The sequence below is a fragment of the Carlito syrichta genome, unplaced genomic scaffold (genome assembly GCF_000164805.1).
Source record: "Carlito syrichta isolate Samal-C Ts95f unplaced genomic scaffold, Tarsius_syrichta-2.0.1 Scaffold301818, whole genome shotgun sequence".
Taxonomy (NCBI): Eukaryota; Metazoa; Chordata; class Mammalia; order Primates; family Tarsiidae; genus Carlito; species Carlito syrichta.
In genome coordinates this window covers 162,990-176,277 of record NW_007245914.1, presented here as the reverse complement: position 1 = coordinate 176,277, position 13,288 = coordinate 162,990, and the positions used below count along the sequence as shown (strand labels likewise).

The 13,288-nt window shown below is 39.7% G+C and overlaps 1 protein-coding gene across 1 annotated transcript in view; it reads right to left on the bottom strand.

The window, feature by feature from the left end:
• Positions 1-955, bottom strand: part of CCNB3 (cyclin B3) — a 49,596-nt gene extending 48,641 nt beyond the window's left edge. The window contains exon 1 of the mRNA XM_021711025.1: positions 854-955. Coding sequence (XP_021566700.1) covers positions 854-955 — 102 coding nt within the window. The remainder of the gene's footprint in view (positions 1-853) is intronic.
• Positions 956-13,288: the final 12,333 nt, after the last annotated feature.

Here is a 13,288-nt window from a genome sequence, read left to right as displayed (position 1 = left end):
CCCGCGGGTTCAAGACCCACCTGGGCAACTTGGTGAGACCTCATCTCTACAATAAATCAAAAATTAGCCGGGCGTGGTAGCGCGCACCTGTAGTTCCAGCTACTTGGAAGGCTGAGGTGGAAGGATCGCCGGAGCCCAGCAGGTCGAGGCTGTGGTGGCCGGGAGCGGCCACTGCACTCCAGTCTGGGTGACAGAGTGAGATTCCAACTCAAAAAAAAAGAAAAAAAAAGAAAAAAAAAAAAGAAATGAGTAGAAAATGTTTATCTGTAGAAAACCAATCAAGGAAAATAAATTCAAGGAAATGATATTTGCTCCAGGAAATACTCTCTTGATGACAATTCATCAATGTTAGTATAATTCTGATTAAAATATGTATGATGACGAACACAGTACACTCCAAGGTTAAAATAGCAATGTCAAACTACCCATAAAGTCAAAACAGCAGAGTCAAAATATGCCCATTCTTCAAATTTAATAGCTGCAAAGAGCATGGTGATATATTTGCCAATGTAATCTTCATACTCTCACTAAGATGCACCAAACACCTTACAACAAGGTGCTTGGAGCTTCCCAGAGAAAGTAAGAATACAGATATAGTCATAAATGACCATGGTTTTGAAGATTGTGAAGGGTGGCCTTCATCTGAGCCCTGCACTGATGGAAAAGAAGAGTTCATATTTTCTCCCCAAGTTCTAATCGGCTGGTATTCTCCAATATCAAGGGCTGCCACCCCTCCCCACTTTCTCAGATTACACCAGATATATTCCAAAAGATTCAGGGATAAGGATAGGTACTGTGCCAACACAGAAACAGAATACCTGGGACACTGTAGGAAAAAACGGCTTGCTCTAACCTTTTCAGTTTGATCATAATCATAATCACTGGACACAATTTTGCTGGACTGAGATTTCCTAGGCTCAGGTTTGGAGCTTTGGGGTGGTAGTGGCAGTGGCATCTCTTACAGATTCAGCAGTGTCTTGTCCAAGGCAGGGCTGCAATTGGAAAGAAACTCTTTAAAACACCATTCACCAGAAATGCCATGAAATTCTCTGGAAAATGTTAAAACCTAGTCTCTCTATAGGATTCCTAGGAGAAAACAGACTTTGAAGTCAGGTACATCTGGGTTCAAATCTTGATTTTATCACAAGTAACCTCGGGCAAGTGACTTAAATTCCCTGGGCTTCAGTTATCTCATATGTAATATAGATATAAGTATACCTACCTCTGCAGGGTGTTGTTCAAATTAAATGTGATACTCTATGTTAAAAGTCCAACACAGTAGACACTGAGATGTGGCCTAGCCCCTACTTTAGGCTTAGCAACACTAGGGACAAATTACATGAGAGTTTTGTATGAAAAACAATGAAGAACATGACATGGTATGGAGGATAACTGATAGAGTTAATGTTCGTTAAAGGCATGGGGTCCTGGTGATAACAATTATAACAACACTAAAAAGAAGACAAGAGAATGACTGCACACACACATGCACACACACACACGTAGGCTGGATTGGCCAGATGGTGTTCAAAGGCTGTGTTCAATCAGAAGAAACTATAATCCCGTTCCAGACACCTGGTAAGAAAAGAAAATTCAAAAGATGAGATAACAGCAGAAGGAACTAAACTTAAGGAAAATCACTTGACATAAGAATTCAACAATCATTATAGTCCTTGGGAGAGTAATACCTTTGCCCCATCTCAGTGTGGCACCCCATTTTATATTCCTCAAGGTTCTTTTAGTTTGTGAGTCCTCAATAATTAGGATGCATGTATGCTGTCCTACAAAAAAATGCATTAGGAGGAATCATCATTTGGATACACAAGAGACCCTTTCCACTCAGATACAGCTGCTCTTTCCTAATCCCACTCACATTCAATTTTCAAGTTCAACTGCATTTGACAAAGAACAGGCTTCCCTAAGAGAGACCTAAAGGCAATGCAACAACCTTACCACTATGTACCAGATACTTCAGGCAAGGGGAACACAAGCACAAATCATAGATATCCTAGAAGTAGTCACATACACAGCTATAACATTAACAAAAAATGTGACAAATGATTTAATAAAGGTAGATATAAAGTACTTATTATGGACTGAATGTTTGTGTCCACCCAAAATTAATGTTGACACTTTAACCCTCAATGTGATGGTATTAGGAAATGAGGCCTTTAGGAGAGAATTAGGTCTGATGGCTGAGCCCCCACAAATGGGATTAGTGCCCTCCCCAGAGCCCTCCCTTGATACCTTCTGCCATGTGGGGATACAACAAGAAGACGGTTGTCTATAACTGTGAACCAGGGAGCAGGCCCTCACCAGACACCAAATCTGCTGATACCTTGATCTCGGACTTCCCAGCCTTCAGAACTGTGAGAACTAAATGTTTGCTTAAGCCACCCAGTCTGTGACACTTTATTATAGCAGCCCAAATTAAAACAGTACTATAAAAACATAAATAAGGTCAGTAATTTTTGTAAGGGACAGGGGTTGGAGAAAAGCTTCACAGAGGAGACAACATTTGATCAGGACTTAAATGACAAATGGGCTCCCGAGTTGACTGGGGAGCTTTCCAGACAAAGAAGGCCTGAGCTCTGGCAGAGGTATGAACATGCAGAGTTCAGAAATGTCCCAGTTACCTGGAATGTGGAGCATAAAGAATATGTTGGGGAAGGGTTAGAATGGGGCTAAGAAGCTAGTCTGGGCTGGGCTGGTAAGAAAGGGAAGCAGAAAAGACTGCAGCTTCAGGGGAAAGTTTAAGAAAAGAGAAAGACTGACTTGGATGGAAAAGTATTAAACATTTTGTAGGTAAGGAAAAGCCAGTGCAAATATGTGCCTTCACGTTTATTACCTCAGGTGATCCTCATAACAAAACTGTGAAGCTAAGCAGGGCACATACAATCCTCTCCATTTTATAGTCCCAGATGAGTTAAGTAACTTACTACTTAAGACAACCTATTAAATGGCATAGATCACCCAGCTCTCTCTAGGGCTCCTTCTAAAATACCATGAAGTCTCTCCAATCACACTCAAAAACATTCCAAAACAGTGAAAGGTCATAGTGAGCACAGGCTTTGGAGTTAGCATCTGTGAGCCTCAGTTTACTCATTTGCAAGACAACTGTAACACCACTTACTGACAGAGGACTTGTGTGGTTCAAATGTAAATTTATATGTATGAAATCTGACACATGGTAGGGATTCAATCAATGGTGTATCTTACTCTCCTTCTCTTCCCTCAAATTCAAAACTATTTTCCATTTCGTCCCTCAAAACTCAGCCAAGCAGCAATAAAGCTAAATTGAGTGCACCCACCCTTAACTGCACTATATGAAAGCTACTTTCTCCACTATTATTATTCATGCCTCATTCAATTTTTTATGGATGACCAAAGACTCATGCTCTGAAACCTTTACCTTTCAAAGGAAAAGAATAAATCTGGAGTCCACAGGCTAGAAAACTCTCGGTTTGGTGACATTACAGGTTAACTAAATCTCAGAGAAAATAAGGTTATTCATAGGATGATCATACACCCCATTTATTATCTTGAACATTAACCACTTGCTTTGGGGGACACACTCTGTCTTAGGTAAACCAATTTCCCTGCTGCTGGGGGTAGGGAGGGGAGGAAGAGAGGGGACTGGCACCACCAAAACCATCTTTTGTAACACTTAACTTCTACGACCTATAGAACCTGAGCCTTACTTGGACAAGAAAAGTAGACTTTCTCCTTTTCAGACTTTCCGTCTCCCCTAAACACACACTGATAAGTGTTGCAGACTCCATTGGGCAACCCAGGGCTGACAATGAAACCCACACAGGAGCAGCAGAGCTAAGCTTATCAAAACAGTCTACACAGGAAAGAATAGAAACTTCATTTTATATATATATATATAAAGACAGGTTATAGACAGCAAGGCACTGGGGAGAGAATGCAGCATGGTGTCAATAAAGCAGCACTGGGCTGGGAAGGATGTCTAGGACCTAGTTCTGGTCCTGACACTAGCTAACTGGGTGATACTGGGCAAAGTTCCTTTCCCCCTCTGGGCCTAAGTTTCCCCACCTAATAAAATGAAGCAATGGGCCAGAACTTCCTTGCTATTCAGTGTGGTCAGCGAACAAGCAACACCAGCATCACCTGTAAGCTTGTTAGCAATTAAAAAAAATCTCAGGCCCAAACTAGGGCTATCAAATCAAAATCTGCAAATTAACAATATCCTCAGGTGATATGTATGCACTTCAAAGTTTAAGAACCACTATTCTAGGGTCCCTTTAACCTCTGACCTTCTAGGATTCTAAGTGGACCATAGCAGAGGGTGGTGAGAGAGCCCGAGCTGAAGGGGGTTGGAGGAGGAGGGGACAGAAGAGTCAGTGAAGATAAAGGGATAATAACAATGGAGCGAGAACACGTGTCCCTTCTTTCATATCCTTTAACCTGTAGATCAAAAGACATCCTGCAAGTAGCATTCTATGACTTAAATGTGTCTGGTGCCTTAGCACTTGTGCATGAAATTAATCCTGCACACTTTCACTTGTGAAAAGATGTTTTGTAAAAAGCGCTCTGATTCTGGCACGAGTACTAGTCGCTCCATGTAAAAGCTAGGACCAAGTCTCCTTGCTTTGCCATCTCACCCCCTAATACACATTCCCTGCCCAACCTCGTACAGGCTCACTCCGCAGACTGCTGACTGACAGGAGAACAAGACAAAGTTTCATCGCAGGGACGCCGCGCACCCCGGCAAGAGAAGCCAGCAAGAGGCTGGTGTGACGCCCAAGGACCGACCGGCAGGCAACAGAACCGGACACTCAAATTCGCAATACATGCCCAAAAGCGCCTACCTCACACCGAGATTGAGGACAGACAGGAAAAACCATAGACGCACCCCTAGACCAGAAGAGACCAGGGTAATAAACGGAGCACCTTTTTGTAGCGACCGGAGTTCGTCTCAAACTGTCCGGTGCGCCCTGCAACCGGCCCAGTTGGGATTTTGAAAATTACATCCCCGAGGAAGCGCAGTGGTGACTGGCCAGCAGAAGGCCAATCAACGTGCACAGCTGCGACGTGCGCACGCCCAGCAAGGAGGGGCGGAGCTGGGTATTTTTAAATCGAACTCTACAACTAATGGACGTTGTATTGGGGCGTGGCTTTCAATACAATTGGCTGGACCAGACTGGGCTGACACACTGGGAGTAAGTACTAGGTCTCTTTAAAGACGCATTTTCATTTAAATGATTCGGTTGGAGGATGGGGAGAGCAGAGCAGCCATTTAACCTAAGTCCAGACCTATTAAAACATGAACGTTATTAACTCCTGCAAAGCTTCATAAATGGCTTTATGAGAGAAGCAGGCAAAAGCCACAGCCTTTATTTTATGAATGAGCACCCAAAGTACTGAGAGCTGATAGTAGTTAACATTAATTCAGCACTTGTTATAAATTTTTGTATTGCTGTAAATCCTGTCCAAAAGAACTTTTGTTATTGCCATTTTACAGATGGCAAAATTGTAGCATGTTAACCGCTCAATATCACAAAGCTACATTGTAGCAAAGCAGGTACTACAACCCAGATGTTCTCCTTCATTTCATTAGTTCAGTTATCTAAAAACATTTATTGAGCACCTGCTTTGTACCAGGAACTAGAAAACTATACACACACACATACACACACACACACACACACACACACACACACACACACACACACGTGGAATTGACAAAAAACTTGAAGTATGTATAACCCTATCCCATCCTCTGAGGAGGCAAAGATTAAAGTGGAGATGACAACGATAAAATCTGGGACTTTCTGCATATACAGCAGGTATTCTGCCACTGAACTACATCCTTACCCTTATTATTAGCCCATTCTCCTTTCAGTATCTCATAGCCTCTACATTGAGACAAAATATTAATATGATCCCAGGCCCTCTTCCCTTTTTAATCTCTCTAGGCTATCTCATCCAGATACACAACTTTAAATATTATCTAAAAACTGGCCCTAAACTTTAGACTCATAAATCTAAATTACTATTCTGTCTCCACTTGAATATCTAATAGACACCTCAAATTCAGCCTTCCCAAACCTGATCCCTTCCCCCAACGTCCCCCATTTCAGAAACTGGTACCACATCAAACCAATTAGTCAAGCCAGAAACCTGGGTATCATCTTTGATTCAAACTCTTTTCCATCACCTTACCCTTCTATATCCAATCCTTCAGCAAGTCCTATTGATTCCACTCAGATATATATGTGTGTGTGTATACACACACACACACACACACACACACACACACACACACACACACACACACACATATGGAGGAAAGAATGTTCTAGGCAGCAGGAACATCACATGCAAAAATCCCAAGGAGAGGGAGTTTGGTACATTCCAAGTGTTGAAATAAGACCATTATGGTTGGATTGTACCAAACTCCCTCTCCTTGGGATTTTTGCATGTGATGTTCCTGCTGCCTAGAACATTCTTCCCTCCATTTTATAAGCTGCAAGGTTTTTTTTGTTTTGTTTTGTTTTTATCAAGGTTCAGGTTTCAGCTTAAATGTCCCCTCCTCAGAAAGGCCTTCCTTGACCATGTTATTTAAAGGAGGATTCTCCTCCCACTCCATTATACTCTGTCTCAGCCCCTTACTTTATTTTTAAAGTAACTATTGCTATTTGTAAACTTTCAACCTAATTCCTTACTCACAAATGCAAGGTCCATAATGGCAAGGACAATATATATTGTACTCTATTTCCAGTGATTAGCATTAATAAGAGGTCACAGTTACTGATTGCTTCCTATATGTTTGACACTATTCTAACACTCACAACAATCCCATGAGATGGTAATATACCCATTTGCAGATGAGAAACATGAGGCACAGAAAAGATAAGTAACTTGCCCAAGATCACACAGCTAGTAAGTGATCAGATTGGAATTTAAACCAAAGCAATCTGATTTCAGAGAACAAACATATAACCATTACTCCATACCTGGCTACTGAAAAATATTTGTTAACTAAGTAAATGAGTATTTTCTTGTAAGGGTCATCACTGTGAACACTATAAAGAAAATGTAGTGTTAGCACAAGTAACTATAAGTCTTTAGTCATAAGTGGAAAATATCTATTCGCCGAAACAACAGCAACACAAAAATCACAAAACAAGCCATTTCATTTTTCCCTATCTCCAGTTTTTTACAAAAACAAAAAAAGTTGTTGAGTAAAAATTGTGATTTTTTCCCTCAGCCTTTATACCTTCAGATGACTTAACCCTTCCCTTGGGTAGCATCCAGAGAGAACAACGAGAAAAGAGAAAGCCCTTCAACTCCACAATTTTCTAGTATTTCCCTTCTCCCAGGTATACAACGCTCTCATAAATTCTCCCTTCTCCTACTCCCTACAACCTGATAGAAAAGATCTGTTATTATTTACCTCACTTTTACATGAAAATATATCTTAGATGGACCAAATATTTAAGTGTAAAAATGAAACCATGAAAATACTAGACAAAATATAGACGAATATTTTTGTAACCTTACAGAAGGAAAAACCCTTTTAAAACAGGACAAGAAATTTTAGAAGCTCATTTTTTTTTAAATTATTTTTGGCAAAACAAAAAAACCCAAAATTAAAAAAAAAAATCTAACAAACTGGCAAAAACATTGCCAATAAAAATGGTTGATAACTTTATGAACAATTAAAAAAAGATAAAGTGCCCATTAGAAAAGTTGGCAAGAAAACAAACAATTAGAAAAGAAATATAAATTATCAATAAACTTAAAAATATGTTCAGTTCCTCTAAAAATTAATGCAAATTAAAACAGCAATTGATTATTTTTGTGTAGGACATTGACAAAGGTTTGATAGATTGATAATAACTTCTGTTGGTGAAGAGGCACTTTTATTCATTGTCAATGGAGATAAAACCGCCATAAACTTTGTAAGGATTATTTGAAAATACCTACTGAGTTTTAAATGCTTGAACTCTTTTACCCAAAGATTCTAATTCTGGTACCCCTTCCTACAAAAATGCTTAATCTAGGAAATAAGGCTGAAAATTTCCCAGATTTGGAAGAGACATAAATCTAGATTGAAGAGGCTAAGTAAATCCCAAATAGGATAAACCCAAAGAAATCAACACAAAGATACATATAATCAAACTTTTGAAAATTAACAACAAAGAAAAAAGCCTTAAAAGTAGCAAGAGAGGAATGAAGTCTTTCTAATAGAAGTAAAAGTTTTTGAATAATAGTGGCTTTCTTATCAGAAACCATGAAGGCCAGAATGAGGTGACACAATATTTTCCAAGAACTAAAAGAAAAGAGCTGTAAACTCAAAATTCTACATCCAGGGAAAATATCCTTCAGTTCTCAAGCTTCAGTTCTAGGAGGAAAAGAAAATAATATATCTTTCAGGAGTGAAGGGGAAATCAAGACATTTTCAGATGAAGGAAAATTAAGAGAATTTATCATGAGCAAATCTACCATAAAAGAATAAAAAGTTCACAATATAGAAAAAAAGTAAATATATATATATATATATATATATATATATATATAGAAATAGGAAAAATAAAGGTAATAAAAGAAATCTTAAAACATCAAGAAGAAAGAATAATGATAAGAGTAAAGTATGAGTAAATACAATAGATTTTCCTTCTTATCCTGAATTTTCTCAATTGTGTGACAATTATAGCAAAAATTAGAACATTGAAATAGTTAATGTATGTCGAGGAAACGTTTAAAACAGTAATATTACAAATGGAGGAGAGTAAAGAGATGCAAATTAAGGAAAGATTTCGACACATCTCTCAAACTGGAAAAATGTTAACCTTAGTAGAATGTAAAAAGACACACACTCGAGAGACAGAGACAGAGAAAAACAGAGACAGAAAGTGTAATACCCAGATCAAACACTATAAAAGCTATACAAAAACTAAAAACACTATAGATACATCAAAAGGAAATTCTAAAAAATGTTCAAGTTAGACCAGACACGGTGGCTCATGCCTATAATCCCAGCACATTGGGAGACCGAGGTGAGAGGATCGCCTGAGCTCACGGGTTCAAGACCGGCATGGGCAACTTGGTGAGCCCTCATCTCTACAATAAATCACGAAATTAGCCGGGCATGGTGGCGCGTGCCTGTCGTTCCAGCTACTTGGAAGACTGAGGCAGAAGGATCGCCTGAGTCCGGTAGGTCGAGGCTGCGGTGGCCAGGAGCGTGCCACCGTCCTCCAGCCTGGGTGACAGAGCGAGACTCCCACTCCCCCCCCAGAAATATATTTTGGCCGGGTTCAGTGGCTCAGCCTGTAATCCCGTGCTTTGGGAGGCTGAGGTGAGTGGATTGCCTGAGCCCGCGGCTTCGATACCCGCCTGGGAAACTTGGTGAGACCCCATCTCTACAATAAATCAAAAATTAGCCGGTCGTGGTAGCGCGCGCCTGTAGTTCCAGCTACTCGGAAGGCGGAGGAGGAAGGATCGCCGGAGCCCAGCAGGTCGAGGCTGCGGTGGCCGGGAGCGGCCACTGCACTCCAGTCTGGGCAGCAGAGGGCTCGGTGACTCAGCCTGTAATCCTGCGCCTTTGGGAAGCTGAGGTGGGTGGATTGATTCCCTGAGCCCGCGGGTTCAAGACCCACCTGGGCAACTTGGTGAGACCTCATCTCTACAATAAATCCAAAAAAAAAAAGATCAGCGGGGCGTGGTAACACGCGCCTGTAGTTCCAGCTACTCGGAAGGCGGAGGTGGAACGATCGCCGGAGCCCGCAGGTCGAGGCTGCGGTGGCCGGGAGCGGCCACTGCACTCCAGTCAAGTAACTTACTGAAAGTCAATAAAAAAGAAAACAGAAATGAAAACCAGAAATAATCAGAAAACAAAAAATAAAATGGCAGACGTAAGCCATATCATATCAATAATCACATTAAATGTAAATCATTTAAGTAGAGCAATTAAAAGACAGAGATTGGCAAAGTGAATTTTTTTTCTAATTTTTGATTTTAAAGATGTGGGGTACAACTCAGGATTAGTTATACAGATATTCATTATGCAGGTACCCTTGTTGATGAGGTGTGCCCCACCTTCCCAAGATGTCTTTTTTTTTTTTTTTTTTTTTGAGTTGGAGTCTCACTCTGTTGCCCAGGCTGGAGTGCAGTGGCACACTCACAGCCCCCTCAGCTTCGACCTGCTGGGCTAAGGTGATCCTTCCCCCTCAACCCTCCAAGTAACTGGAACTACAAGCACACACCACCATGCCCAGCTAATTTTTTGATTTATTGTAGAAATGAGATCTCGCCAAGTTGCCCAGGCTGGTCTGAAACCCATGGGCTCAGGCAATCCTCTCATCTTGGCCCCCAATTGCTGGGATTATAGGCATGAGCCACCACGTCCAGCCCAGCAAAGCAAATTTAAAAAGCACATTCCAATGACATACTGTCAACAAAAAACCCACTTCAAATGTAATGATATAAGTAGGTTGAAATTAAAAAGTGGAAAAAGATATAACATACATACATTAATTTAAAGAAGCTGGAGCAGCTACATTAATATCAAATAAAGTAATATCAGAGCAAAGAAAATTACCAGGAACAGAGAGGAACATTACATAATGATAAAAAGGTCTATCCATCAAGAAGATATGGCAATCCTAAATGTGTATGCACCAACCAACAGAGCTGTCAAATACATGAAGCTAAGACTAATAGAACTGAAAGACAAATTCACATTTACAATGGGAGATTTCAACATCTCTATCTCAATAATTAATAAAAGTAGCTAGATAAAAAATCAGCAAGGACAGAAAGGCAGCCACACCAGCAACAAACAGAATCCAATCAACATTTATAGACTACCCCTCCCCCTATAATAGCTGAATACACATCCCTTTCAAGCACGCATGGAACATTTACCTAAATAGACCATACCTTTAATTATAAAACAAACCTCAGCAAATAAAAATGAATTGAAATCACAACAGTATGTTCTCTGACATACTATTGAATCAATAGATTCAAACTACAAATCAATGAAATAACAGAAAAATCTCCAAACACTTGGAAACTAAACAACACACCTAATGAGTCAAAGATGAAGTTTTAATGCAAATCAAAAAATAAATTGAACTGAATGAAAGTGAATATACAACATACCAAAATTTGTGGGACACAGCTAAAGCAATGCTGAAAGGGAAATTTAATAACACTCAATACTGTAAGCTACCGCCTCAATACTAGAAAAAGAAGAGCAAAATAAATCCAATGAAAGCATAAGATGGGAAATAATAAAGATAAAAGCACAAATCAATGAAATTGAAAACAGAAAAATCAATAGTGAAAACCAATGAAACAAAAGGCTGGTTGTTGGGAAAGATCAAAAATCTAACAAACCTCTAGCAAGATGGACAAAGGAAAAAGAAGACACAAATTATAAGTATCAGAAATGACTCAGATGAATAAGTTCTAGAGATCTGCTGTACAACATAGTGCCTACAGTTAACAATAAAATATTGTGCACTTCAAAATCTGTTAAGAGGGTAGATTTCATGTTAACTGTTCTTGCCAAGAAAATACCCAACAACAACAAAAACAAAGGAACACAAGGAAATTTGGAGAGTTGTTGGATATATCTATTACTTTGATTGTGGTGATTAAATCATGGATGTTTACATAGGACCAAGTTCATCAAATTATATACATTAAATATGTGCAATTCTTTGTTATCAATTATACCTCAATAAAGCTGTTTTTAAATCGACCTTCCATAAGACCCAGCAATCCTCCTTCTGGGAATCTACCCGGAGGAACTCAAATCATTCTACAAAAAAGATACCTGCGCACACATATTTATTACAGCACTGTTCACAATAGCAAAAACATGGAACCAACTGTGCTGCCCATCAAAGTGGACTGAATAAAAAAGATGTGGTACATATACACAATGGAATAATATGCAGCCATAAGGAAGGACAAAATTATGGACTTCACAGCAACTTGGATGGATTTATATTCTATCATACGCAGTGATCTATCACAGAAACAAAGAACTGAGTACCATATGTTCTCACTCATAAGTGGACCTTGAACATTTATCATACTACTACATGAAAGAAGTTGGCATTAGCGGGACACTGCTGGGGGGGAGGACCACGTAACACTAAGGGAACCTGATACCAAAGCAGGTGAAGTGAGGACCAATGGGAGGCCCAAATTTCACCTGTACTATGACCACTTATGTACCCAACCCTGAATTGTACCCCACATCTTTAAAATTTTTAAAAATTAAATAAAACTATTTTTTAAAAAAGAACTGAAACTAGATGTCACTGCAAGACCCTATTAACATCATCAAAAAGATAAGGGCAATGCTATGAACAACTCTACATCGTACATTTGACAACTTAAACAGACCAATGCCTTGGAAAGCACGAACTACCACAACACACCCAATATGAAATAGATAATTTGAATAGCCCCATATTTTTTTTAAAATTCCATTTTTAACTTTAAAATTCTCTCCAAAAAGGACTCTCCAGGCCCAGATGATTTCAGTGGATAATTAAACCAAATTCTAGAGACAATGAACACCAATTCTACAACCATCTCTTCCAGAAAATAGAAGAGGAAACACTTCCCAATTCATTATATATAATACTTTTATTGTGATACCAAATCCAAAGACAATATGAAATAACACTACAGGCCAATATCCATCATGAATATAGAAACAAAATTCTTAGCAAGATACTAGCAAACAAATTTTAGCGATATATAAAACGTATTATATACCATGACCAAGTTGGATTTATCCCAGGGATGCAAGGCTATTTCAAAAAATTAACACATGTAATCCATCATTTATATTGACCTGTACACTGAAAACGTGTACATTGAATGCTACATCACTGAAAGAAATCAAAGACCTAAATAAATGGAAAGACAAGCCACGTTCGTCAATCAGATTACTTAATATCGTTAAGATGGCAATACTCCCCAGATTGATCTACAGAATCAACACAATCCCTAACAAAATTTGTGTGGAAAAGAGTTAACAAGGCCGGGCTCAGTGGCTCAGCCTGTAATCCCAGCACTTTGGGAGGCCGAGGCGAGTGGATTGCCTGAGCCCGTGGTTCGAGACCCGCCCGGGCAACTTGGCGAGATCTCATCTCTACAATAAATAAAAAATTAGCCGGGCATGGTAGCGCACGCCTGTAGTTCCTGCTACTTGGAAGGCTGAGGTGGAAGGATCGCCGGAGCCCAGCAGGTCGAGGCTGTGGTAGCCGGAAGCATGTCACTGCACTCCAGT